The following is a 26,378-nucleotide window of genomic DNA, read 5'->3' on the forward strand; positions in this document are numbered from 1 at the left end:
TTGCATCGCTAACCGAAGGAAGGAGGAGAATACGAGAGACGGAATATGGAACACACGGATAGAGCATGGAGAGTGATTCGACGTTTACCGAATTCCTCGGTACATGCGTAATGTTCCATTTCTACTGGGCGAGACTAGAGGCGAGACTAGAGGCGGAAGAGAATGTTGGGCGAAGATGCACGTCGAGAAAGAACGCGAGAAGGGGCGAAAGAGAGGTCGAAGGAGAGAAGGGAGGCGGAGGACCGTTATGCGGCGCGTTCGGCTTCGAAAGGTTCGTAACTTGTTCTTGTATTCCGCTACTCCGATCTCGATGATCCTACCGTGTGAGAAGTAGCGACAAGAGCAAGGTCGCGGTCAGCGTTACACCGTCTTTTAACCGGTCGCTCGTAATATATCGAAACCATAGATCTTTTAAATAGTTAGTGAATTGGTGTCAAGTTTGGTGACGGTTAAAGTTTGAGTTGTCGTTGAAAGAAGAGATTAAAAGTTCGAAACCTTTGCCGTTATAATGGACTGTGACGCGCTTGTGTTACGGGCTTCTTCGACGTTTGGACAATTGTTTCATACGGAAGTATTTAATCGTCCTCGTTCTATCGTTACGAAGAGCGCTGACCGACTCTTTAAGCCGTTTTGCCGAACTTGTTTCGAAATGACCGGAAAAAGTTCGTTGTTTCCGAAATTATCGATTTAACTTTGAAATATATCTTTGCAGAGGTTTTTTAGTATATCGAGTACTCGAAAAATCAAAGCCGGAAGTGAAAAAAAGGAAGAAAAAGACGATGTAGTAACAAGAGAACTTCTTACGAAATCAGCGAATGAAGAAGGTCGGAGAATTCGTAAATCGTCGAGACACATCGATCGCGATCAAAGACCAAAGACCACGTAAATTGTGAAATTACCGACTGCTGCGATCTTTTAAGAATTAGAAAGAATCGATCGACTTTCGATCGTAATGGGTAACGCGAAATTGCGCGGATGCTAGACGATCAAATATCGAAAGACCGCCGGTAGTCGATGTAAGAAAGCGGTGACGCGACAAAAATCTTGTTTCTGGAGCACACACTCGCAGGTGTATCGATTATGTAGAAGAAAAGAAGCTTCTAGATTCCACGCTATCTACCGTTCTTCGAGAAGTAGGTGAACAGGTACTGCTTTCCTTTTCAAACTCGTCAAAGCTTTATCAACTTGCTGAGGTTTAAAATTTTCATACACGGTACAATTATCCAGCATAATAATGGTAATCGGTGATACGTACGAACGGCAAACGACCATTCTGCGTGAAAAATAACCGAAGAGCGTAGGAGTAGGTTTTTATTCGAGGATGTCCGGGTCTATCAACCTCTTTGAGGATGCCATCGTTGGACCTCGAGCATTTAGGAATAACTCAGAATACAAAAGACTCGAGGAACTTTGTTATACCACGCGGGTCACAAAGATTCCTTCGGTGGATTTGACCTCGATTAGCACGTGGTTTGTACAATTTAACCAAGTGTTAATTCCGAGCGAACGGATCGTCCGAGTTTCCAATTCATAGGTCCTGTTAACGATCGTGTAACTTTGATCAAACGCTATTGGGACAAACGAATAATCGGTCGTTGACTGACCGGCTAATCGGAGACAAACGCGTACCTATATCTCGAAAGCTGCTTTTTCGTTATCGAAGAAATTCTCAAAACACGTTCGTGTCGTCGGTTTCACGCGTTTTCGCGAAATTTTGCGCACGATCGCGCTATGTTTCGACAATAGGGTGTACGTGAGGATTTCCGCCACCGCACTGACCGCGTTAATGCAGAATTACTTAACAGCTGAAAGTTTCACGTGTCATTGATATTCCTCTCGTACGCGCTCGATCCACGTGCGTAGTTGCCTCGCACTTTTCTTCGACCGATTTCTACGCGGCTGTGGATTGACTTCGATTCGGCAGTATCGGGGGACAGGTTGACCAAGCCGGTCATCCCTCCGAATAATCGTGAGAATACAGTCGCGATTCTGTAGCGGTCGTTTCGTCGATAACAAATACCGTGTTCGAAAATCGCGATACCGACGCGAGTAGGTTGGATTTTTTATTCATCTTTAATTAAGCGGTAGAAAATTAGCAGTAAATTGATCGATGAAACTTATCCGAAAGTGATAGTTACTAAGCGTACCGTAGATCTGAAAGCAACTTTGTAGATAAATAGAAAAACGAGTGATAGTGTTGAATAAATCTGGTTTGATATTTAGATCGAAGTCGTAGCGACTCGATAAATTATGAAATATTTAGGAACGAGGTTTGCCTTTTCACCTAAATACAGAAACGAATTAACTTGCTGACGATTTAACGTCGCGAAACTTGGTGTTACAGACGATCGATAGAACATGGGCATCGAAAGCGTTTTAACGGGAGGTCTGACCTCCGCATCGAGCGGATTATCGTGGTTCTTCCCGGTGCTCGCAGCGGCTCTCGTCTACTTCGAATACGAAGTGATGGACAACGAAGCGCCACCGATTAATATACCTTCGGAAGTACTGCTGCCATCGTACGACTTTATCGTTATCGGATCTGGTTCCGCGGGTATGTTTTTCCTGATCGATCGATATTACATTTTTTTATTCCGACTCTTTTTACGTTTACAGCCTTCGGAACATAAAAGTCTAGATACCTGAAATAAAAACGTTAGCTCGAGAAATTTTGTTGACACGTTAAGACACATATCGTTAAACCGTGATACGGTTTATTCGCTTTCCTTAGCGACGAAAATATTACGATTCTTGTTGAATTTTTATTTAAAAAGCAAGCAATAAAAAGTATGTATATGGAAGCATAAAAATGGTAGGATTAATATCGTATTAACATCAACGATGTGCTGGTATTTCGTTGGCGTTGGAAAAATTAGAGATTCCGTTAATTCTGATGTAATTTTATCCACCGATTTTTGTTTAAATTTCTTTCAGAGGTACATCGACGATAGTTGTATCGATATGCAAAAATAAATTAATAACGTAGTGGCAAAATGTATTTTTAGTTTCTTTGGTAAGACAGATGCGCGAAATTTGATAGGTGTACGTAGATTTGCAATAAAAATGGCTATTTTCTAGGAATTCTCGGTCAGCCAGCAAGATGAAATAAAAGTTAAACGTTATTATCGTTTCGTAATAAATGCTAATACGATGACGCGATTAACGCTTCAAATTTGAATTAAAAGCCACGTTTAAAGATTTTTTCCTGCAATTAAAACTCGAATCTTTAACGCGATGTTAAACTCTTTTCACTTTGTCCTCTAACTTTCCAGTTTACATTTTTACGAAAGCTTCCTCGATCCACGTTCTTCCACTTCCTGCAAGATCTTGCATTTCACGGGTGACAGGTTCTTATCCGGTCCACGGTCTACAGCTTCGTCGTTCTTGTTTCAGGAAGTGCTTCGCGAGTTTAACGGCATTTCGTTCATTTTCTTTATATTTTCTTAGCGTCTCCTGATAGATTTCGATCGCGTTTCTTAGCGTTTCGAATATACCTTCGAGGAATTAGTTTCCTTTAACGATATCTCGATTCTACTCTCCGCTATTTCATTTCTCTTTAACGGAACTTGGATCGTTGAATCGTTGTCCGATCCTTCAACGATCGTGGAAACTTCTTTCGAACAACCTCCCTAACGAGATTCGAATTTACGTAATTTATTATTTTTCAAACGTACGTCTCGCGTAAATTATCTTCGTTAACTAGGTTCGCGTCACGATTCCATTTTGTAAATCTTTGTTAAGTTCTCGTAAACTTTGGCTGCAGGAGCGGTGGTAGCGAGTCGCCTGTCGGAAATAGAAAATTGGAACGTGCTTCTTCTAGAAGCTGGTGGTGATGAAACGGAAATCTCCGATGTTCCTCTTCTCGCCGGTTATCTGCAGCTCAGTCAATTAGACTGGCAGTACAAAACGGAACCCAACGGAGAAGCCTGTTTAGGTAAACGATATAATGCCAGATTGATTATTTCAAGTTAGCAGAATTTTTAATCTATTACGTTTAAAACTGCGGTTCTTTGTGTATTCTCGCACGATTGAAATGACCAAGGATGCAAAGGTTCACAGAATGCGAATGTAATATGCAGAAATATATAAAATATTCAAAATAGAGTACGTATTATAACGTTTGTTAGACCAACGAACGGATCTGATTTAGTTTCAATTTCTTTAATTACGTCCTTACGAATATAAAAATACATAAATATCCGCAGTGTGATTCATCTACGGACAATTGTAAGAACGATCGTCGAGATATCTTGGAAAATTTATATTCCATATATCACTTTCTCATTTTCTTTTTTTTTTCGCAACCACAGCGATGGAGGACCGCCGCTGTAACTGGCCACGTGGAAAAGTGATCGGAGGCAGCAGCGTGCTCAACTACATGCTCTATCTTCGCGGCAACAAAAAAGACTATGACATATGGGAGCAGTTAGGCAATCCAGGTTGGTCTGCCAGGGATGTTCTCTATTATTTCAAAAAATCGGAGGACAATCAAAATCCCTATTTGGCCCGAACGCCGTATCATTCGACCGGCGGTTACCTAACCGTTCAAGAAGCACCATGGCACACCCCGTTGGCCGCGGCGTTCGTTCAAGCGGGCCAAGAAATGGGCTACGAGAACAGAGATATTAACGGGGAACATCAAACCGGCTTTATGATCGCTCAGGGAACCATCAGACGCGGGAGTCGATGCTCCACGGCGAAGGCCTTCCTGCGACCAGCCAGGCTGCGCAAGAACTTACACGTCGCTATGCACGCGCAGGTTACCAAGATTTTAATAGATGCGAAATCGAGGAGGACTTACGGCGTGGAATTCGTCAGGGACGACAAGATGTTCCGTATTCGTGCTAAAAAGGAAGTGATCGTTTCCGGAGGTGCTATCAATAGCCCTCAATTGCTGATGTTGTCGGGAATCGGACCTAGAGATCACCTACTACGACTCGGGATACCGGTGATTCAGGATTTAAAAGTGGGAGAGAATCTGCAAGACCATGTCGGTTTGGGAGGTTTGACGTTCATGGTGAATCAACAGGTTTCGATGGTGGAGAAGAGGTTGCACAGCGTTCAAGCTGTGATGCAGTACGCCGTTTTTGGAGACGGTCCTTTAACCGTTCTAGGCGGTGTCGAAGGCCTAGGCTTCGTCAATACGAAGTACGTGAACGCCTCGGACGATTTCCCGGACATAGAACTTCATTTCGTATCAGGATCGACGAACTCCGACGGTGGTAGGCAGATCAGAAAGGTTCACGGATTGACGAAAAGATTCTACGACGCTGTATTCGGGTCCATTAGCGATAAGGACGTGTGGAGCGTGATTCCTATGCTTTTAAGGCCAAAAAGCAAAGGCGTTATCAAGCTTCGAAGTAAAAATCCTTTCGACCATCCTTTGATTTACCCGAACTACTTCAAAGAGCCGGAAGATATCGCGACGCTGGTCGAAGGAGTTAAAATAGCAATCGCCCTGAGTAGAACCGCTTCGTTCAGACGCTTCGGAAGCGAACTAAATTCGAAACAATTTCCTGGCTGCAAACACATTCCTATGTACAGCGATCCGTACTGGGAATGTATGATCAGGCACTATTCCGCCACCATCTATCATCCTGTCGGCACTTGCAAGATGGGTCCTTACTGGGACCCCGAGGCTGTGGTAGATCCTCAGCTTCGAGTTTACGGAGTTACCGGACTCAGAGTCATCGACGCGTCTATAATGCCAAATCTAGTTAGCGGTAACACCAATGCACCGATCATCATGATCGGAGAGAAGGGTTCCGACATGATAAAAGAATTCTGGTTGAAGAGAAGGGGCCGAGGGTGAACATCGCAGTTCTCGTAAACCAATTTTAAGCGATACGTGATAAAAACGTTACTTTGAATCGTGTGTATCCTTGTATAGCTACGGTACAGAGATATAAACCGAATGTCAGGAGATGTAAATTAATAAATTGACCTCGTCGTTGATTTAACGCGCGAATAAAACAATTACTACAACTGCGTCGACGGTGGTACAAAGTTACGCCAAGTTGTCAAGTACATGTAACGGATAAGTATCGACGCACGTTTTGCTGCTAAAGTAATGATATTCGTTGATCTTTCCTAACGAACTTGTACCATTTATGTATAGCGAAAGTTAGTATAGCGGCATTCTATTTATTCCTCGAGTAATCGAGAGACAAACCTCGAGAATCGTACAGCGATTGGACCTCTGGTTTTTCGTTCGTGCGTTATCGTATCGTTATCGTAATTCAAAGAGTAAGCAAAGCGGCACAAAGGATGACAAAAGCGTACAAATAACAAAATCGTCGAAAGGAAAAGAGTTATTAAAGACTTTGGTTACTCTCTTTTGAAATTGTCCTTGCTTTGATTTTTAAATGTACATAGTTTGCAATATACCTGATAGAACGTGGCCAATTTTTTGAACGGCGCGGCAAAATGTAAATTTTTCTTTTTAGGTATAGATTTATCATATTGACACGAATAAAAGAAATCGAATTCTTGTTGCTTCTTTCATAAATAATACGAATCATTTCCTTGTCCATTGTTTTCATTGTCGAAATGATCTTTGTACAGAGTTCCTTCCCGTCTCCCGTTCTAGATATTAGACAGAATACGATACGAAAAAATAATTAAATGGAATACAACGGTTCGGAGTATCGATGACAACGGTTGAGAATTTGTCTTTCCAGATGTTTGTATATTTCTAACAAACTCGACGATGTACTTGACCGATAGAACACACAGAAGTTGTACGTCTTTAAAATAGCGGCTAGCAACGGTGAGGTGAAGTTTTCTTTATCACCGTGCTCCGGACTGCTTCCGGAACGCCTTCGGACGTAATGTTCCAAAACTGATCTAAAAATACCGTGGAAATCGATATTCTTGCGTCGAGGACCAGGCCATACGTAACGATACATTTCCTTTCAATCCCATTGGGAGTGATTCGATCGAATTAGTTCTATCTTTTAAGCAAATATATGATCTCTTATAAAGAAGAGATTGGAAAATTAATTTTTATTTTTGACGACGATCGATCAGCGTGCGTCCTGCATAAAACCCTCTAGTTTCGAACATTCGGAGAAGATATCAGATATCAGATATCAGACGCTTGTCAACGTTCAACCAGTTCAGACATTCTCGTATGACGCAGACATTGTTCGACTATCGGATACTTCGGACATCCTTCGATCTTCGTACGAGGCAGATGATCTTAAATATTTACATTTTCAAGGTACTCGTCGATCGGATATTCGCGATATTTATAAATATTCGATTCGACTTTGGTTATTTTCTTTACGTCGATTCTTTACACATTCGTACATCGTAGCTGATAACTTTGGTTATTACTTATTAGCATAACGTTCGTATCGACGCTGATTAGCGGGTTACCGGAGATTGACACGTTCTTGCGGTCTTTACGTGTATTCGCGGTGTACACCGCTTAACGCTAATGTTAGTCGCATGTCTTATTTCAATATTTATATCTCGATAGCGAACGAAGCGAGAAACACAAGCTCTTAGCCACGTGATTTATGAACGTTTCAATGTCAGATTATATATTATTATTAAAAAAAGAAAAAAAAAAACAGATTTTCATATATATCTATCGGTCATATTTTTCCAGATATCGTGCGTTAGGGTTAAACCGGATACACTTTATGTATGTATGTAGCCTGCAAAATTCTTAAGCTATCTGAAAATGCATACTTTGAAATTCCGATAACTGAGATGTATGTATTTCTAACGTCGTTTCTTATCACCAGTTACCCGTAACTGATAATCACGATTCTATTTCTTCTCATATTCACAAAGCGCGATCGGTCGACGAAATTTTAATCGATTAGGTATATCGACGTCGTTGATTATTTCCGACGTTTCAGTTACATCGATTACGCACACGTATTTCGCATCCACTTTGTCGAACGATGCAAATGTCGTACTCGTATGTCTGAAAGCAATCGAAAAACAGCTGATTCTGCGATTCGTAACAATAGCGCAATGTCCCACGGTTTTGCATAGGCAATTTGTTCTCGAACTTTGTCGGAATACCATCGTGTCGTCATTCTGAGTGTGCGTGTAATATATAATTTTTGCCTATATAACATATAATAAAAGATTCGTCTAACTATAATACATTTCGTTACAAGTCAGTGTTACAGTTACAATATTTCGCGTTTAAATAGGAAATAGCGCGAGAATCGTAGGACGGATTCGATTAAAGTATCGTACAAATTTTTCGGTACTGTTTTATAACGATTCGCGTTTATTTTCATTTTCAGCTTCGAGCAACGATGTGAAAGATTCGAACGATATGTCGGTAAGAACGAAATTTATCGATTCGTTGTCTTTAGGTATACGATTGGGTATCAACAAGGGGATAAAAATAATTGTTAAAAAAAAAATAAACGACAAACAAGGTACGCTTTCAGTTATATAACCTCGCCAAAAAAGTAATATTCGAGACGTTGAGTCATTTAGATTTATGACAAACGAAATGTTTCGAATTGTTTAAGAAACGACCGAGCTTGCGAAAGCGTAACTTGCTTTGAAATTGTCGTTATTTGTTTGGCTTAAGCGACATAAAATCTTTCGTCGAAAGTCAATACAAATTACACGTACGTACATTGAATGAAACATCAGTCGATCACGTATTGCCGCGAATGTTTCGGAATTTAAAACATTATCGAATTAATATAAGCACAGTTGCGCAGAGGACAGCTCGATAGCATTAACGGAGATTTTAACGAAGGGTAACAGTCCGTGAAACACGTTTATTATAGTATAGTACGATCGAAGTACCAAAAACTTGGGAAAAAAGTAGCATAAGAAGATCGTTGTTCGAGGAAACTCTTCCTGGAGGATCACCGATCGTTTGTTATCGATCGATCGAGAAGAAAGAAAGAGAAAAAGAAAGAGGAAAAAATGTCGAGCGTCAGCAGAATGTCCACGATAAGGATCGCGATGTCGTACGGACCCGAACTGAGTTTCCTGGTGCTCCTTCGTATGCTGATTGGCATGTACAGGCCGGATATCGTGAGTCGCGAGACCAGGGTGAAGCCGACGACTTTATCGGATCTTCGAAACAGCTACGATTTTATAATAATCGGAGGTGGCACGGCTGGCTCGGTGTTGGCGAATCGTTTGTCGGAAAACGAAAATTGGACGGTGCTGTTGTTGGAGGCTGGCGTTGACGAAAACGATTTGTCCGACATACCGATTCTGTTCCCGATTCTTCAGCTCACCTCGATGGACTGGCAGTTCAAGACGGAACCGTCGAATAATTATTGCAAAGCGATGAAAGCTAACGCGTGCAATTGGCCACGCGGCAAGGTACTATTTTCCAATGACATTTATTATTGTTTATTATTATTACGATCATGGATGCATAATGTATGAATGTGCTCGTTATAAATATATATATGCACTTACGTAACATCGTGATCAAGGATTTGCTCTATCCGATGTTAGTTTCTCCACATAAATCAAGTTACGTCGGCACGAATGATTTCGAATATTTTTCATTCTCACGAGCGATATAGGTGTGACGATTGCTGTTACTTTTTTTTAACAGAGGATATTCACATAATATATTTGTGTAACCAAACTTTTTTTTTTGCGTCAAACTTTGCTTAAACTCGTAGAAATTTTATTCAACGCGCGTATCGATATCGTTCACTATACTATAGGTACTCGGAGGAAGTAGCGTGCTGAACGCGATGATCTACGTCCGTGGCAACAAGAAAGATTACGACAATTGGCGGGATATGGGTAATCCAGGATGGGATTACGAGAGCGTATTGCCTTATTTTAAGAAATCCGAGGACATGAGGATCAAAGAATACCAAGATTCCCCTTATCATCGAACCGGTGGATATCTGGCCGTCGAATACTTTAATTATCATTCGTCCGTGACCGATTATCTGATACAAGCGGGAACGGAAATGGGCTACGACATCGTGGATGTGAATGGACCTACGCAAACCGGATTCTCCTTCTCTCATGGGACGGTGAAAGATGGTCTGCGATGTAGTACCGCGAAAGCTTTTCTTCGATCGGCTTCCCAGCGAAAAAATTTGCATATCAGTACGAGATCGATGGTAGAGAAGATTTTGGTGAGCCAAGGCGAGTTATTAAACGTTAGCTCTTCCCATTGTTTTATCGTAGTTTTGTTTAAAATCGTAAAACTTGGAATTGTTATTATCGAAGACGAGGACCACGAGAGACGATCAATCGGCGGATGTTGATTTTCAGATGAAAATGGAAAAACTGCTTACGGCGTGCAATTTCAAGTAGGATCCAAGCTCAGGACGGTGAAAGCCAGTCGCGAGGTAATTCTATCGGCTGGCGCGATACAATCGCCGCAATTGCTCATGTTGTCTGGAATCGGCCCCAGGGATCATTTGGAACAACTCGATATTCCCGTGGTCCACGAAGCTGCCGGCGTCGGTAGAAATCTTCAGGATCACGTCGGGATCGGTGGATTGAATTACTTGGTGACTAAACCGGCGAACATCACGGATCCAACATCTTTCAGTTTTAACTTGATGAGGTCCGTCAATGCCCATACGCTCAATTTGTTCGTCAAAGAACGTACCGGGCCGTTGTACGCGAATAACGTGGGCGAGGCTCTAGGTTTCATCAACACCAAGTGAGTATTTATTAACGTTAATTTGTAACGACGTTGCGAATTTTTGTGCAAACCTATTTGCACGAAACGAACGAGAGAAACCAGACTGAAATAAAAATTTGCTTTTATTTCATCTTTAAATTCGACGCATACGCGCGCATAAAAATTGCGATCGAAGATTTTTTCACGCCTGCTTGTCTATATTACGAATGTTTCCAGATATGCGAACAAGTCGGATGATTATCCCGATATACAGCTGTTCGTCTCTTCAACGGCCGACAATGCGGACGGTGGTCTCTTTGGCAAGAGAGATTGCAACCTTATGGATGACTTTTATGCGCGTTTGTTCGAAAATATCCTGTACCAGGATTCGTACACGATCATGCCGCTACTGCTGCGACCTCGAAGCAGAGGATACATCAAGCTGCGCTCCAAGGACGTTAATCAGCATCCGATCATAGTGCCCAACTACTTCGACGATCCATACGATCTCGACGTTCTGGTAATAAACTGGTTTATTATTCCTTAAAAAATAAGTACAGCGAACCTTTGTCAAGCTAACAATAGCTGACTCGATCGATTTCGATGATACAGTGACGGAGAAACGAAAGCTTAAAATCGTGTGTACTCGTGTGTACGAGTATCGGGTAAAATTTGCATTAAACACTTATGCTCCAAACTAGATTACTCGTCTATTCTTCGATATCATACGTTATATCGTACGTTTGTTTCTCTTGTCAATTATAACTCAGTTTGCTAAACTCGGATTAGTTTCATATTTCGAGCTTTCTTTTGGCCATCAACGATGGCGGCCATCGTCACTGTACAACGAGTTTCGTACCTTTTTGATCAATTTAAAGCAACGCTGAGAAATCGAATCTTCGAGAATTTAACAAATCGTGTATCTGTTAACGCGAACGGATGCAGGCAGAAGGCGCAAAGTTTATCTACGATATGTCGAAGACGAACACGATGAAGCAACTGAAAACTCAACCGAATCCAAACAGAGTTCCGGAGTGTTCGTCGTTCGGGTTCCCATCGCTGGATTATTGGCGTTGTTTCGCTCGATATTACACGCTAACTATTTACCACCCGAGCGGAACGTGTAAAATGGGGCCCTCCACGGACAAAATGGCGGTGGTCGACGCCAGATTGAAGATGCACGGCGTAAATGGACTTCGAGTGATCGATACCTCGATCATGCCAACGATCACATCCGGCAATACGAACGCACCGACGATCATGATCGCCGAGAAAGCCGCTGACATGATCAAAGAGGATTGGAAGATTTAAGACACGGGTTCCCTTTTTCATCCTCCAGATATACCGCCTATGAGCCATCGACGATGAATTTCAACGATGTTAACGTCTACTCGATGATGATTATGGCGATGTCATAACAGCGATAACGACGATGGCAATGACGATATAAGAAGAGGACAGCGATAAACATAGAATGAAAGTGTTATCCGTGACAATCTTCGATCGATATCGTCGACTTTCGACTCTTCTTTAAAACTTTAACTTTTACCAATTTTAGAAATTCGAAAAATCGATAGATATAGATTAGATAAATTTCCATCTTGGCACAAGAATCGCCGTTCTTTTCCATTCCTTCTACGCTTTCGACGAAGCTCTAGATTTCTCCAGCACCGGATATCGACATGCGCGTTCACCGACCAACCAAATATCCGTGAATCTACAAAACGGTCGATGTACGCGATCCTCTGACATACGATCGCCGTTCGGAAGAGCTCCGATACCCGTTGGCTCTTTGTTCCATCACGCGGCCGAGGCTACATGAACGCGATATGCTTCGTTTCCCCGGTAAAACTCGCGCGAAGAGAGAAAGAGGGAGAGAGAGAGAGAGAGAGAGAGATCAGTGAAAAGAACGTAATTAGGCTTTTATCCGTTAGGCGGATTTTGACCGATAATAATTAATTCGTGCGCTCGTTCCCTGTATATCGACCAGCCAACGCTTTCCACGCGTGACTGCTATCGCGAGATGAAATTTTATGCCACGTGAAAAGCACCGGTTCTCGATCGGCTGCCAAAGGTAACACGAATACGTTGATTATAGTCGGTCGTGGAGTTGAATGAATAACTGGATAAATTCAATCTTTTTCATCTCATAGCACACGTGGTATTAAAATTCTGCTAAACTATTAGGCTGTACGAAATGTTTCTTTCGTTTTATCAGGAAATAATAGACGCACAATGTTTCTTGTTTTATATTAGTTTATTGAATTATGCACGAACATAGTAATAGAAATAGAACGAAATGGATCACACCTATATATTCGATAAAGTAATATAAAACAGAAATTATGAGACGAAAGAAACTTTTCGGACAACCTAAAAGAAAAAAATATATACATAATGATTTAAAAAGCTGCTGCCATCTTGCATTTCGATGATCTTTCGTTTACGTTTGCGATTAATACGAACCTTGTTCTTATCTTTTTTATGTAGTTTACACGGATTTGACGACGATCCATCCAATACTAACGCATACGTTGCCGCGAATGCACAACTATAGGCAGAATTTACCATAGCGGTACGGACAGCGTTTTGCAAATATTTCGAAAACTAAGACCGAGCGGCGGTAAGGCGCAAAAGGCAAAGTCGTTGAAAATGTTGATTTTTACGTTTTAAAAAATCACCGAGATCGAAGAAGGCGTCGGCTTTCTAAACAATTGCCAAAATACGTTATAATTGGTTCGAAACGTTGAGAGCAACGTTCACACCGAGCGGCTATTGTCGGTTTTTTATTTTACAATCTAAAAGAAAAAAAAATCGGTGTCTCTGACCAAGTAGTTAGGCGTTGCGCGTTTAAAAAAATTCTTGCCGCGCACCAATCGTTGCAGATTAGTAGATTAGTCGTAGATCGCGGTTCTAACATTTAAAATTAGAAACGAGGGAAAGTGTAAGTGGCGTGGGTTTGGACGAGATACACCGTTTCGTTTCGAAGGATTCGATAGCTTTAGGTTCTCTCGCATTTACGACTATATCGCTTAAAGTTTATGTTTCTTTTAAATCGTCAGTCGAACTTACAGATATTACCGAGAGCAGCGAAGGGAAAGAAAGAAGGAAGAGAGGAACGAATCTATCGGTTTTTTAAAAGAACCGTATCGTTAATCCGTGTCATTTACATGCTGCTATCGACTACGTTTAACAGGCTGACTTTCATCGTCCGAGCCAATTCATTTGACGAGTAAAAGTCCGTGTCGGATACCGACCCGCGTGGATAATTCAACGATGAGAACTAAAGGGAATTTCGCGATCGACATCGCGTACGATACACTTATCGCACCAGTCTCAGCTTCGATAATTAGTTAATTGGCAAAGTGAATTGGATTCGAGGATACGACGATGCTTACGTAAGCGAAGTTTAAAGTAATAGTTTCAGAGATAGTGGATTATTCTCCGGAATTTCTCGAACGTTGCCGCGTGTATTGTAATTGGCGCAAAAAAGACATCAGGATAAACGAGCGTAATTTGATGCAGCATTTTTTTTTTTTGTTGGCAATAAAAAGGATATGGCGCAAAAATGAGAATTGCGCAACGAAGAACGACCGTCCATCGCTGAAACTCTTCCAACTAACGTCACATCTTAAAGTATTTCTCGATGCGAGAGCGGAGAAGAAAGGAAATCCGTTCAAAATCGAGGGAAAACAGTTGCGCCAGCGAGAATCGGATCGATTTAAAACGAAATCTCGATACAGTGGAATCGCATTTGTTCGAACTTTGTCGACGGACCATGTAACGGATTTACGTAACAGTCGCTCGCGTCGAGCGATAGAAACGATATAAGCGAATGCAATTAGCAAAAGCTAACTAAAATTTCGCTCGGATAAATGGAGTTCTACTGTATGACTTTGAAGAACGGTGGCAGGGCTGACGTTTCGAAACTTGACACAAGGAGTACTTTCACGCGAATGGGACGAATGGATTTTGCAATAGATTTCGTAGGATATGAATGTCTCGACTTTTCTAATTAAAGATTCGGTATATCTCTTTAGCGGATTAAGACGATACGCAAAATTATCGCATAGACAACGTATATATCGATCGGAAATTTCAGCGTCGAATCTTCGAAGTAGCTGCAAAATATTCTGTTACAAGACCAGTGAAAGCCTCCGTCCCGTTTTACGATCGCGTTCCATCGAAGCCTATAGATCGAACTCGCTTTTACACCCCTTTCGATACGATTCCAATGGTTTCGCAGAGGCTGGACGATCTCTCGAACTCGCCATCACCCAGACCGATCTAGGTAACTTTCGTTCGTGAAAACGGGCCGATATTTTCCAACGCGATACTCGGTCAATTAAGGTCCTACTTTCAGCAGGATCGGTGCAAGAGTGAAACCGCGAACAACCGAACGCGATTTAGTGATTCGCGGTCGGTCTGTCCGCGTCTATCGAACCGAACGATCGCTCGCACGTGCTTTCCTTCGGGACACGCGCACGTTTTGCTCGTTTTCTTGGCTCCCTCTTCCTTCTTATTCTTCGTGTCGTTGTCAGTTTCGCCGTTTAAACCGACTGAGGCGATCGTGTTCTCGGCGCGTGGCACATCTTTCTCACAGTGTAACGTTTGTAACGTGTATAGGCTACACCGTTTATATAGGCTTTATATGTCACGAGAACATTTGAACAGTTGGCACTCAAATCTTTCGTGTACATATCGTATGTTTTATAGAAAACGTTTTGAAATTTCGTTAACATTGCGATGGGATACGACTGTATCGTTCTTTCATCGATACATCGATAAAATTCGGAACTGGTCTGAAGATCTATGTAGAAATAACACAAGATATTGTTGCACACGTGTATTTTGTATGAAAAATTAGTACAGCATGAGACAACCGTCTTAGATGTACGATAAGTGTTAAAGATAGCCTTATTAAACGTGGAAATCCGCTAATACAAAGTATAATCGACTGTTTACAAATGTATTTATATCAGATTGGTTGGAAAATTTTGCCAATATAACCGTGGTAGTCTAATCTCGCGACATCGGTGTTAACGAAATCTCGACATGTTCCATATAACGCACGTAATATACTCGTTAAGATTATCTACGTGTGTTGGAATACTTTCGAGGGCCTGTGTATAGATGACGACAGGCGAGATCGTGTCGAAGAAGATACGTTTAAGTTAACATAGAAGAAAGAATTTGAGGGTATCTCGCGTATTTTATCGTATTTTCTTCCCGTCAATTCTTTCTTCTTTTTATATATTTCCTTGTCGGTCTAGTTTCTTTTTTTCTCCGATTTTATCGTCGGTCAGCTTTATGAATCGGTTCGCGGCGACGAGGATCGAAGACGGTTTGAAACGAACGGTCGGCGGATTCGAAGGACGAAAGCGAATATGTGATCCGTGCAAAATTGAAACGAGCTGTGATCGAAGCACAGGGACGCGAATGAGAGAACTGCGAAAAATGAGAACTGCGGTGTGGAGACACGAATCTGACGCCTAGTGAATTTGATCTGTAAGGATTTCGTTCGAATTTTCTTTCAGATTTAAGTTTTCAAATATTTTTCGCCATCGGTAGCATTACGATGCATTTTCCAAATCATCCCGATCGTCATCTCGCTTTCTCTTTCTACGCGAAAAGCAATGCGTCTTTCGACAGGCGAGTTTTGCTTAACCAAGCCTCGTAAATCCGGTTTGCGTGAATCGTTGTAAAACTTGTATAACTCCTAGAAAAGTTCGCTGCAACTACAGGAAGCAAAGGTTTGCGCACATATCGCGTAAATTTCTTTTATGTAATACTATTCTTTGTTAATCGAGGGAGAACTAAGAGACAACATACGTATTCCTCTGTTTGTGATTTGTGCCTCAATCGCCAAATTCGATTTTGCAAATACCTAATTAAAAGATACGTGCGTAGTTCGTTTAGAGGATGTTGCAATTGAAATTCAATAATAATTGGGTATTTTTGTTAGTCGTAAGTAGTACACCGATCGGAAGATGAAGCTAATCGTGAAACTAAATGCGTTCGTCTCCCACGATCTTCGGTAGAAGTTGCGCGTGATGCACATGTGTGTTACGTACGATACAAAAGAAAAAGTGCCATGTTTTCCATTGTTTAGTAGCAGCAGAGGATTGTTTCAGTTTCGAAGAAACAAACGAAAACCGAACTTGCTGTTTGCATAATTAAATTGTATAATTAAATACAATGTCTTCGAATGACTCAGAATCGATTACCAGATAAAATATCGATCAATTTATCAACTTATATCGCAACATATTACGTGAGTTCCGACATATAGTCGATTTCAATTGATGTATTAAAAACAAACAGTAATAAGTGACATGTACTTGTAAATCGATTTATTTATCTGCGAGATATATAATCTTGCGAGACACGTAGCACGTATTTGAGAAATCTTCCGTTTTTATAAAAAATCTTCGATAGCCTAATCTTTACTAGCTTCTTAATCTATAATTGTTGTTTAGACGTGAACGATATGACATGTAAATCAATATGTTAAATGGTTTAATATGAACTTGATAAAATTAAATTAGATTTAAGTGAGATTGAAATAATTAATACGATTCGAATAATTATATTAAACGGAATTAAAAAAAACAGTTTAGTTGTGATTTTATGATACAACGTATGTATAGTATATGTAAATCGCGTATGTTCTTACCGATGAAACGACAAACGAAAGGAAAAGCCGAGAACCGAAACGATATAGAACGGTATTTACGATTTAAATGGACCGATTAACGCAATACGCTCGCTCGAAGAATAAGATTTAATTGGATTAATTACAACGAAATATGTATTTGAGCGATATATCGGTACATTTTCTTATCTTTGTCTCAAATTGCTCGTTTCGTTGAGATTCCAATCAAAATCGGATTAAAAGTTGTACGAGATCCAGATGTGAGAAAAAATGAAGTTAACCGATAACGTAATTTATCCGCGATTTCGCTTACGTAGACGATAACCTATCTAATTTAAGCGTAAAAATACATATAAATGTCGTGTGGACGTTCAATTTCATTCTATACACGGAAAGAGTGTAGTGAACCTTTCTACATACCGCTCAGTGGTAAGTTCAATGTTTTTACATATTATCGTTTAATCTTAATCGCGTCTTTGTACATTTATATCTTTGCTCCGATTTTCGCTTCGAATCGATCGCAGTTTTGAAACCTTCGACCGAACCGGTACTTTCCTGTTATCGTAGAATGCTTCTTTCGTATATTTTGCGATCTTTCTCTTTTTCTTTTTTTTTTTTTTTTTGTTTTAATAAAGTTTTCCTATTTTTCTTGTCAACAAAAGCATAATTCATATCGTCTGCCTTTTTCTCTTTCACCCGACTTTCACCGACAATGGGAAAGAAAGGAGCGAATTATGCGCTTCCTTTCTATGTACCGTTCATCGATCAGAACGTTCGTTCTTAGATAATTCATATGTAAGAAGAACTTGTCGCGTCATTAGAACTTTTTTCGCAGGAAATACCACGAAAAATCAAAAGTCGAGCTACTTTTTTTTTTAATCGTTCGCGATCCAACTACTTACGTCGATCACGCTGAATTCTGGGTGCGCTAACTTCAGAACGCAACGCGTTGGTAACGTACCGCGAAGCTTTGAATTCGAAATCTCTACAACGACGCAAACACGTTGTATCTTTAATCGTACGGAAATTGCTGAAATCTTCGTCGAGAATAAATTTTCAAATCTTACGAAGAATCGTGTTTCAAAATCTTTCGTACGCCATCGTTTGAAACTTTCACGCGGTGTGCCTCGCTCTACTGCTTCTCCGTCCTGTCTTGGATGAGCCTCTCTTTGTGTCACTGCCGACCGAAAAGACTATCGTGCGAATATCATCGTTTGGATGTTTCGAATATCCTCTGCGCGCAGATGCAATAGGATATTATCTCGTATCGAAAGGGAGACTATTGCGCCGATAATTGCACGATGTCGTTGCTCGCCGATAGCACAATACCGATACTAACGTCGTGACTAATTTTTGAAAACTGTCACCGAGTTTCGCCAACCATTTGCTATTTGCCCGTCGATAAGACACGAATAGAACAATCGCATCGGTCGTGGGAAAGGAAAATGCAAAGTCTATAGGAACGAAAGCGCTGAACTAACGCAAAACTCGTTCACGTGGTAGGAGCCACCGTCCCTTCGGTCGATCCTCCGTACGGCCTTGTTTATCCGTCCTCCCTCTCGAAACACGTTTTTCAAGCGATTCTTTCGTGCCGTCCCCCGACTTTATTTCGCATGACGCATTCGAGCGGTTTACTGACTGGATGACGTCAGGCTCTTTCTCCGGAAGAGAGCGAGTGCCGATCTCCCTTCCAGTTCACGGTGCGTCGAGCCTCTTTAATTAGCCCGTCTAGTGTGGCCACGGCCGCGGCTCTTGCCCAACTGTACCCCGTCGCGTCGTCAAAATAGATGAATCGTTGCCGTTCTGCGTCAGGCTTTCACGCGGCGCGCCGTAGATTCACGACTGCTCCGTTCTGTCTCGGATGAAGCTCCTCTTTGTGTTGCTCCCGACCAAAAGGACTATCACGCGCGCGCGCGCTCCCTACTCGCTACAGCCGCCCAAATGTCTTCGAATTCTGCTCCACGAGCCACTATCGGCCTCCTCTACTGCGCGCCGCTTCCCTTTGGACGATTCTTCAGGTTTGTCTAACTCTCACATTACCATTCTTTCTTTCCTTCTCGTTATTTCTTTCCCGAAAAGTGAAATATTATTTTTTTTTCTATAGATCTCACGAGATAATCTCTCGCGTTTCGAAAACGAAGATTTACTTTTAGATCTTTTGTTCAAACGGAATAAAAGGGATTACGGTTCTTTTTTTCATTCGACCCAAGGGAGGGGGTGTCTTTTTTTCAAAGTTCGTTTTTGAAGAAGACTCAGCCGAATCGAACATGTATTTTTTTACGGCATTTTTTACGTTGTTAAAATCGAAACGAAAGAATGGAAAACGGAAGACGGATAAAGTAAACGAGAGAAACGACGCGGAACGTCTATAGAAATACACGGATCGAGAACATACTAATCTAGTTTTATTCGAGAACATATTTTCTCCTTGCTTTGTGATTTACAACTAGCAATGGAAGAATATTCGCGCAGTAGGTTTGGCTTTAAATAGATAGAGGGATAATGTGTACTTGGATTCTATTTTATCCGAAGGTTGAGTGGGGCTGTTGAACGTCGTGGTGAAAGGGAAAGTGGGTATACGTGGTGAGCTTGCGATAGTTTAAAATTCAACGGGACAAATGGGAAATAATTGTAACGAACTTGATAAAGACACTTCCTGTACGAATTCTTCTTTTCTCAAAAATTCTTTATTTCATTATGTTCGCTGCGTATGATAATGCGATAGAATATTTATTCGTTACCCTGAACGCTTCTAGCGATATACGTATGCAAATACCTCGAACGTATATTTTATTCATCGTCATTGTTAGTTAAATTTTACGGGTACCATTTTCCATATGCCGCGCATTTCTTGATACGCTATGAAAATTTATTCTAACAACGTTACCAGTTTTCACGGTATACCCGATACTATCCTCGCTGCTGGACCAACTTCCTCCGCGTTAACGGCGTTATCGTATCTCCCACGTGGCATCTGTTCCGCGCAAACGATTTTACCAAGTGTTATCAAACTCGCTTCCAAACCTCGCTCGTCATACGTTCCGTCAAAGACAAATTCTCGCGACTTTCGAAAGTCTGCTCACCACAATTTTGCACAAACCAGACACGATTAATTGCTCGTCAGCTGTCGGGACTTTCACACACAGAAAGCATATCGTGAGTCGATTCGAGCGTGCAAAAACCAGACCCGCGATCGCGTATGATTTATCCTCCGATGTGATTATACGATCTATCGGCTTTTGTCGATATGCTCTGCATCGCTTCGAACATAGTCGTAGTTGAAAAAAAATTTAAAACTGCAACGCGAATACAGGCATTAGTAACTTTGTGTTAGATACTTTTTACCATGTTAGTTGGGATCGTCTATTTCAGGATATACAGTCGGAGAGGATAAGCGGATAGATAGAGAAAGTGCGTGACAATAAAGTTAAAGTTAAACGTTCAACGAAATTTCATTGACACCTATTTCCGCTATCTGTCAGTTTATTTTTCCTCTCTGATCGCATGTTACGTGTATCGTCTACTCGTCGTTCTTGTAAAATACGGTTCCGTTTCCTAAAATTATCATAGAACGATGTGTTATAAATTATTTTTCGTCCGTCGCTGTACGTACATACGTTGAAAACTTGGAATCGCTACAAAATCGATTCGAGTTGAACGCGCATCGCTGGCTGCAACGTTACGGATTGTTCTCTCGTTTCGAGATCGTCACTTTCACGCGAAATACCGTTTCGATGATCGTCGATCACCGGTCAGATTTTACAATTTTACAACCGTTATCTTTCTCGTTCGTACTCGCCAGCGCTTTATCATCGACGAAACAACTTCGATTCGACGACTCTTCGTTCGTGACGGCATCGATGAAACCGTAATTTGTTCAATTTCAACCGTATAGACTTTCACGCTGAAAGTTATTTCGCGTTTCACGCGATACTCGCAATTTTCGCTAACCGTGCGTTCGTCTTAGTTCATCGAGGAAAACGCTGAAATAACGCGTAAAAGTTGCGTAAGCGCCAACATCGGTATGAAAGAATTGCAAAAGAAGAAAATCGATTCGGCATAATCTTTCGAATGCCCGATAGATTTAAACGGTATCGAAGATTCTTCTAAAAGTTAGTCGACGCATCGACCGTGTGATTAAATTGCGTGAAAGATAAGCAACGTTTGAACGATACTAGCACGCTTTTGACTTAACTTCGGTACACGTGGGACATTCTTTACGGAAAGATAGATCGGATCGATGAAAACTATCGAGTTCGAACTGCCGGTACGCGTCAATTTCTTCCAAAGCGACATAAATGCAACCAAACGAAGAACCGTTCGAACAAGAAGCGTATTTTCTTTCAGGCGATCCAACGATGAACTATCAAATATTAACGCGTATCGATAAAATTAGTTTGAATTATACCGTTGGTAGTAATTGCCACGTTCTCCGTTGCGTTCCGCCGATTCTAAATTACACGCAAACTTAGCATTGACACATTGACTCGAATTCTGTTGCTTTCTGTTCGCAGGTGATACCGACCTCTAATTGGATAAAATGCGAGCGTACGTGCTGCTCTCGCTCCTGGTGCAATTGGCATTCGCGTTTCGACTCCCATTTCCGGTAAATAGAGCCGTCCCGATCGATCGATATCGGCGATTATCCCCAAAAGGAAACTCGAAAGCTCGCGGCCCGTTGATACTGACAAACGATGTTCTAGTAGACAGCGGCGCGCCTTTCTTTTCGCGTATATTTCTCTTTCGATACGTATTTTTTTTCTCTGTATATCTTATCTCTATCTTATACTTCATGCAGTTTAATCCTCCATCGGTGATGGTGACTCGAAAGTCGGTCAGGTTTTATTTTCCTAGACTACCTATCGTAATTATCTCTAGTCGGAAGGGAGAAGTCGAACGAAGAACGATCGATCAGATCGATGTCGGCTGTAGTGGAAAGAAACGAGCTCCTGTGGCAAATTTATAAACCAAACACTCTTGTACATGGCGATAATTATATTTTGGATGATCCTTCGAACCTGAGCATCATCATGGCGATGCATAGGCCAGGCCACGAGCACGAGAATTCGAAAAATAATCTCGCCGTAGACGGAACATGTCCGATGCGATTCTAGATGCGGATGACTCGAGGAAATGTCCGATTTTCGCGAATTCTTGATACAATGTAAATAAAATTACTCCGCGCATGTTTAACGATACCTCGTTAATATCAACCGTGCTGCGACGATATCGCGATTAGAATACTCCTTTTCTCTTTCTCGAATGCAGAGTAGCTTTCGCTTCGCGATAATCTCGCGTTTAATCTTTGATTTACATCGATTCGTACGAAATTTACTTTTTCTTCGTCTATCTGCGAAGAACAGAGATACGAGCAAAGCGCAGTTAAATCATCAAGGCATACAAAAGTGAAAGTGATTTAATTAAAGACCTCGTTAACCAGTTTCAGGCTAGCCTATTGGATACGAGCAATGGAACATCGTGTTGTACCTGCAGCTTCAAAGACACGTCGTATATGGCGTCCAAGTGCGGCGTGAAAACATCTTTCATGAGCTTGGTTGAGAAAATAATCGCGTCTACGTGCGACGTGTCAGATCCTTGCCACAGACTCGGCAAAGAGGAAGTGCCCAACGAATGGTAAAATCTTCGCGACTAATTTTATTCTACTTCTAAGTTCTTAATTCGTTAAACTTTCATTTTCTTCTACATTGTCTTGCAGCGATTGAATCCTTCCGGTAATTTAAATTTGTATGGAAACCTGAAACAAGGGTTTATCGCACGTTTTAAGTTGTAAAATTAAATTGCAGTCGAATCGACGATAAAGTATTATTATTTTCCGAAATGCGACAGACGTGTTTTAGACTGTTGTTCGAGGTTCCGTTTAATTTATAAATTATCATCGATACGATCATCGAAAACGTAGGTTCGACTTTATCGTGGTCGGCGGCGGAGTAGCAGGGCCTGTAATTGCCAGGAGATTGAGCGACAATCCTTGGTGGAGGGTTCTGCTGATAGAAGCAGGACCGGAAGAACCGTCGATGACTTCTATTCCTGGACTCGCGGTTCACGCGGTCAATTCGTCTTTGGATTGGAATTTCAAAACGGAGCCAACAGAGCCCCATCCGACCGCGTGTTTAGGTAACCGATCTGCGTTCTTGTTCGAGGAAGTAACGAAATTCTATCCTTTCTAACTTTACGTATCACCGGCAGAAACCGGCGGAGTGTGCACTTGGCCGCGAGGGAAGATGATGTCCGGTACCGCCGGCATGTACGGAATGATGTATGCACGAGGGCATCCAGAAGTATACAACAGTTGGGCTCGAGCAGGCGCCACAGGTTGGTCCTACGACGAAATCGTCCACTACTTCGAACGCGCCGAAGATCCCGTGGATCAGTCGATATTATCCGACAAACCTAGAACCGTTGCCGTACCAGGACCGATGAAGATTCGATTTTATCCTCATAAGCCAGCCTTCGCCGACGAAGTTCTGAAAGCTGCGGCCGAGCTGGGTTACAGAACGTCGAATTTGAAAGAATACAGGCAGACAGGCTTCATGGTGGCTCCCATGACGACCGACAATGGCGTACGAGGCACGACTTCGAGAAATTACTTGAGATCGGCATACGGTAGAACGAATCTAAGGGTGTTGATCAACGCCCAGGTGACGAAGGTTCTAACGAATCAGTGGCAGAGCAAAGCGTACGGCGTCGAACTGATCGATAAAGATGGATATAAGAGGATCGTGAAAGCTAACAAAGAAGTTATTTTAACGGCTGGAGCGATCGGCTCCCCTCACATTTTAATGAACTCCGGAATAGGACCCAAGGAGCATTTAACCAAATTAGGCATGAACGTGATCAAGGACCTGCCCGTAGGAAAGAATCTTCACAATCACGTGTCAGCTGCGATTCTCTTCAGTATTAAGGATACCGCGTACGAATCTATGAACATGAACAGCGTTAACGAATACTTGGAGACGAGAACCGGTCCGTTGAGCAGTACCGGATTGACCCAAGTGACGGCGTTTCTCGAGAGCAGCTACGCCGCTAACGGAATACCCGATATCCAGATATTCTTCGACGGATTCGCGCCAAATTGTCCAAGGACCGGACTCGAATTCGAGTGTTTGAACGGCGCGATTGGCTTATGCTCGGACAGAAGGCAGATCGTGGTCAGGCCGACGACTCTTACCGTGGAGAGCAGGGGATACATGAAGTTGCGTTCCGGCGACCCGATCGCACCACCTTTGATTTACCCCAACTACTTTACCCACACGAAGGATTTGAAGGTGTTGATCGAGGGTATTAGGAAGGCCATCGAGCTCACCAACACGCAGACTATGAAACAATGGGACTTTCGATTGGAACCTGTCGTTCATCCCCTTTGCACCAAGTAAGGACAGCGTTATACGGCAAGGCCCGTGATTCATGCAACGAACGTTCCCGTTAAAGCCTCGAGGTCCCGTTCTCGAGAAAATAGAATTCGAATATGTCGATAAATTTTCAAATTCCACTTTCTCGAGAATCAGACGAACACATTTTATTCTACGTTCTTATATTATATTTATTCTACATCTCTGTTAGAATCGATCGAATTCAATTAACCGGTTAGAAATTTTGATTTTTGTTTTACTTTCAGCCATAAAATCTCCCTTACCGCATTCGTGCCATGAATTACGGACCACCCTGTATATTACGGATGAAAGTAAAACGTTCAAAGATATACGTCAATTCGCGTAATTGGTACTAACGTGAAATTCATTTGGTTCAGCTATCACTTCGCCACTGACGCGTATTGGGAGTGCTACGTGAGAGCGGCGACTGGACCGGAGAACCATCAATCGGGGACATGCAAACTAGGCGCGTACGACGACCCAACGGCCGTCGTCGATCCAGAGCTACGAGTACGTGGTATATCGAACATTCGAGTCGCGGACGCATCCGTGTTTCCGATCGTGCCAAACGGTAATCCCATCGCAGCGATCATGATGATCGCGGAAAAGGCGGCTGACATGATCGCGCATACATGGACGAAGATGTGAGAACTGGAAGATGCGTCGGAAAAGCTCGATGCCATGATTCTTTAATCTCGATTCTCCTGTCGTATGGTATTCCGCGCGATGTCCCGTTTCTTGCGAAACGTTCTTATGCGAGTGCTATCTTTCCAGAAGATATCAACGATGAAAATATTCCTTACCGAACATTGCTCACGTCACCACGATGCAACTTTTAAATCGATATAATTTGGTCAAGATCGGATTTGAGAAATTTTTAAGCCAACTTTAAAAGATGCGACGTACTATCTAATACATTTCTGTGCCATATATGACAGGATGAGTAACGACGAGTTTATCATTTCCAAGCAATCAATGTGCAACTATTACTCTGTATATAACGACAAGCAAATAATTTATGATCAGTGTCGAGCGATGCAAATATCTGTAGAATAGACTCGAGCCTATCTCGTGGACAATTTTTCAAATATGATAATTCAAATATATCTTTTACTCGATATCCCGTTTATTTCATTTCGAAAATTTTACTTATAGAAACGATTAGTCTTGTTTCGGATACGAATAAAAATGTTAGCGATGCCTTCTTTCTTGTCGAATAACGGTATATCTCGCACGGATACATGGCTTATTTCTACTTAGATGGCACATACACTTTGAAAAATCGACCGTTGATAAATTCAAAATACGTATCCGATATGTGCCAAAAACGAGTCAGCCTCGCCTGTTATTTACGCGATGTTATACGAGAGTCGTGTAGGAAGTAATGCCCGTTTTGAGATAACAACGACACAAATACATTTTAGAAAGATTTCTTGCTTTCCAACTTTCGTATATATACCAATTTATTTTTCAAAAAAAACCGCCAGCCTTATTCCAACACTTATCGAAAAGTTCTACGAGTTTTTGTAAGCCAGTTCGTATATCTATCGTCTTATGCAATTCTTTAAATCATCCATTCTTGCGAAGCATTATGGATCAAACATATTTTTCTCTGTAACGAGAGACGGCTGGCCTGAATGCTTACGATCACGTGCAGTTTCTCTGTCTCTATTGACTTCGCGCAACTACGGTCTTATTTAATAATTCATCCATGATTCTATTACCTTCAACT

At 41.8% G+C, this 26,378-nt stretch overlaps 4 protein-coding genes across 10 annotated transcripts in view; 3 read left to right on the forward strand and 1 right to left on the reverse strand.

Annotated features, from left to right (window-relative positions):
- LOC100643053 (flotillin-2) overlaps positions 1-26,378 on the reverse strand; it is an 87,807-nt gene that overhangs the window by 10,935 nt on the left and 50,494 nt on the right. The gene's annotated exons all lie outside the window — the stretch shown is intronic.
- On the forward strand, positions 14-6,504 carry LOC125386049 (glucose dehydrogenase [FAD, quinone]). Of its 3 annotated transcripts, none has more exons than XM_048410627.1 (4): positions 14-1,145; positions 2,345-2,554; positions 3,764-3,934; positions 4,311-6,504. In XM_048410627.1, the coding sequence occupies exons 2-4, from the start codon at positions 2,359-2,361 to the stop codon at positions 5,810-5,812; spliced, it is 1,869 nt and encodes a 622-aa protein (XP_048266584.1). In that variant the 5' UTR covers positions 14-1,145; positions 2,345-2,358; the 3' UTR covers positions 5,813-6,504. The 3 variants fall into 3 exon arrangements, with proteins under 3 accessions (XP_048266584.1, XP_048266585.1, XP_048266586.1); XM_048410628.1 differs by having other exon boundaries at positions 14-271; XM_048410629.1 differs by lacking the exon at positions 14-1,145 and adding an exon at positions 1,889-2,270.
- LOC100643493 (glucose dehydrogenase [FAD, quinone]) lies at positions 6,592-12,455 on the forward strand. Its single transcript, XM_048410642.1, has 5 exons — positions 6,592-9,321; positions 9,678-10,107; positions 10,243-10,639; positions 10,838-11,120; positions 11,546-12,455. The coding sequence occupies exons 1-5, from the start codon at positions 8,914-8,916 to the stop codon at positions 11,909-11,911; spliced, it is 1,884 nt and encodes a 627-aa protein (XP_048266599.1). The 5' UTR covers positions 6,592-8,913; the 3' UTR covers positions 11,912-12,455.
- Positions 12,949-25,766, forward strand: LOC100643171 (glucose dehydrogenase [FAD, quinone]). 5 transcript variants are annotated; one of them, XM_003398691.4, is made up of 6 exons: positions 12,949-17,684; positions 21,770-21,861; positions 22,696-22,889; positions 23,176-23,390; positions 23,463-24,645; positions 25,024-25,766. In XM_003398691.4, the coding sequence occupies exons 2-6, from the start codon at positions 21,796-21,798 to the stop codon at positions 25,292-25,294; spliced, it is 1,929 nt and encodes a 642-aa protein (XP_003398739.2). In that variant the 5' UTR covers positions 12,949-17,684; positions 21,770-21,795; the 3' UTR covers positions 25,295-25,766. The 5 variants fall into 5 exon arrangements, with proteins under 5 accessions (XP_003398739.2, XP_020720870.2, XP_048266582.1 ...); XM_020865211.2 differs by lacking the exon at positions 12,949-17,684 and adding an exon at positions 18,727-19,273; XM_048410623.1 differs by lacking the exon at positions 12,949-17,684 and adding an exon at positions 20,235-20,411.

This window comes from Bombus terrestris, chromosome 11 (genome assembly GCF_910591885.1).
Source record: "Bombus terrestris chromosome 11, iyBomTerr1.2, whole genome shotgun sequence".
Classification (NCBI taxonomy): domain Eukaryota; kingdom Metazoa; phylum Arthropoda; class Insecta; order Hymenoptera; family Apidae; genus Bombus; species Bombus terrestris.

Excerpts from the sequence above, each read along its gene's own strand:
- LOC100643171 (XM_003398691.4), top strand. The coding sequence starts at position 21,796 with ATGCGAGCGTACGTGCTGCTCTCGCTCCTGGTGCAATTGGCATTCGCG. Across the intron at positions 21,862-22,695 it reads CGTTTCGACTCCCATTTCCG|TTTCAGGCTAGCCTATTGGA; the intron begins GTAAATAGAGCC and ends CTCGTTAACCAG. Across the intron at positions 24,646-25,023 it reads GTTCATCCCCTTTGCACCAA|CTATCACTTCGCCACTGACG; the intron begins GTAAGGACAGCG and ends CATTTGGTTCAG.
- LOC125386049 (XM_048410627.1), top strand. The coding sequence starts at position 2,359 with ATGGGCATCGAAAGCGTTTTAACGGGAGGTCTGACCTCCGCATCGAGC. Across the intron at positions 2,555-3,763 it reads TATCGGATCTGGTTCCGCGG|GAGCGGTGGTAGCGAGTCGC; the intron begins GTATGTTTTTCC and ends CTTTGGCTGCAG. Across the intron at positions 3,935-4,310 it reads CAACGGAGAAGCCTGTTTAG|CGATGGAGGACCGCCGCTGT; the intron begins GTAAACGATATA and ends TCGCAACCACAG.
- LOC100643493 (XM_048410642.1), top strand. The coding sequence starts at position 8,914 with ATGTCGAGCGTCAGCAGAATGTCCACGATAAGGATCGCGATGTCGTAC. Across the intron at positions 10,108-10,242 it reads GGTAGAGAAGATTTTGGTGA|ATGAAAATGGAAAAACTGCT; the intron begins GCCAAGGCGAGT and ends GTTGATTTTCAG. Across the intron at positions 11,121-11,545 it reads CATACGATCTCGACGTTCTG|GCAGAAGGCGCAAAGTTTAT; the intron begins GTAATAAACTGG and ends GAACGGATGCAG.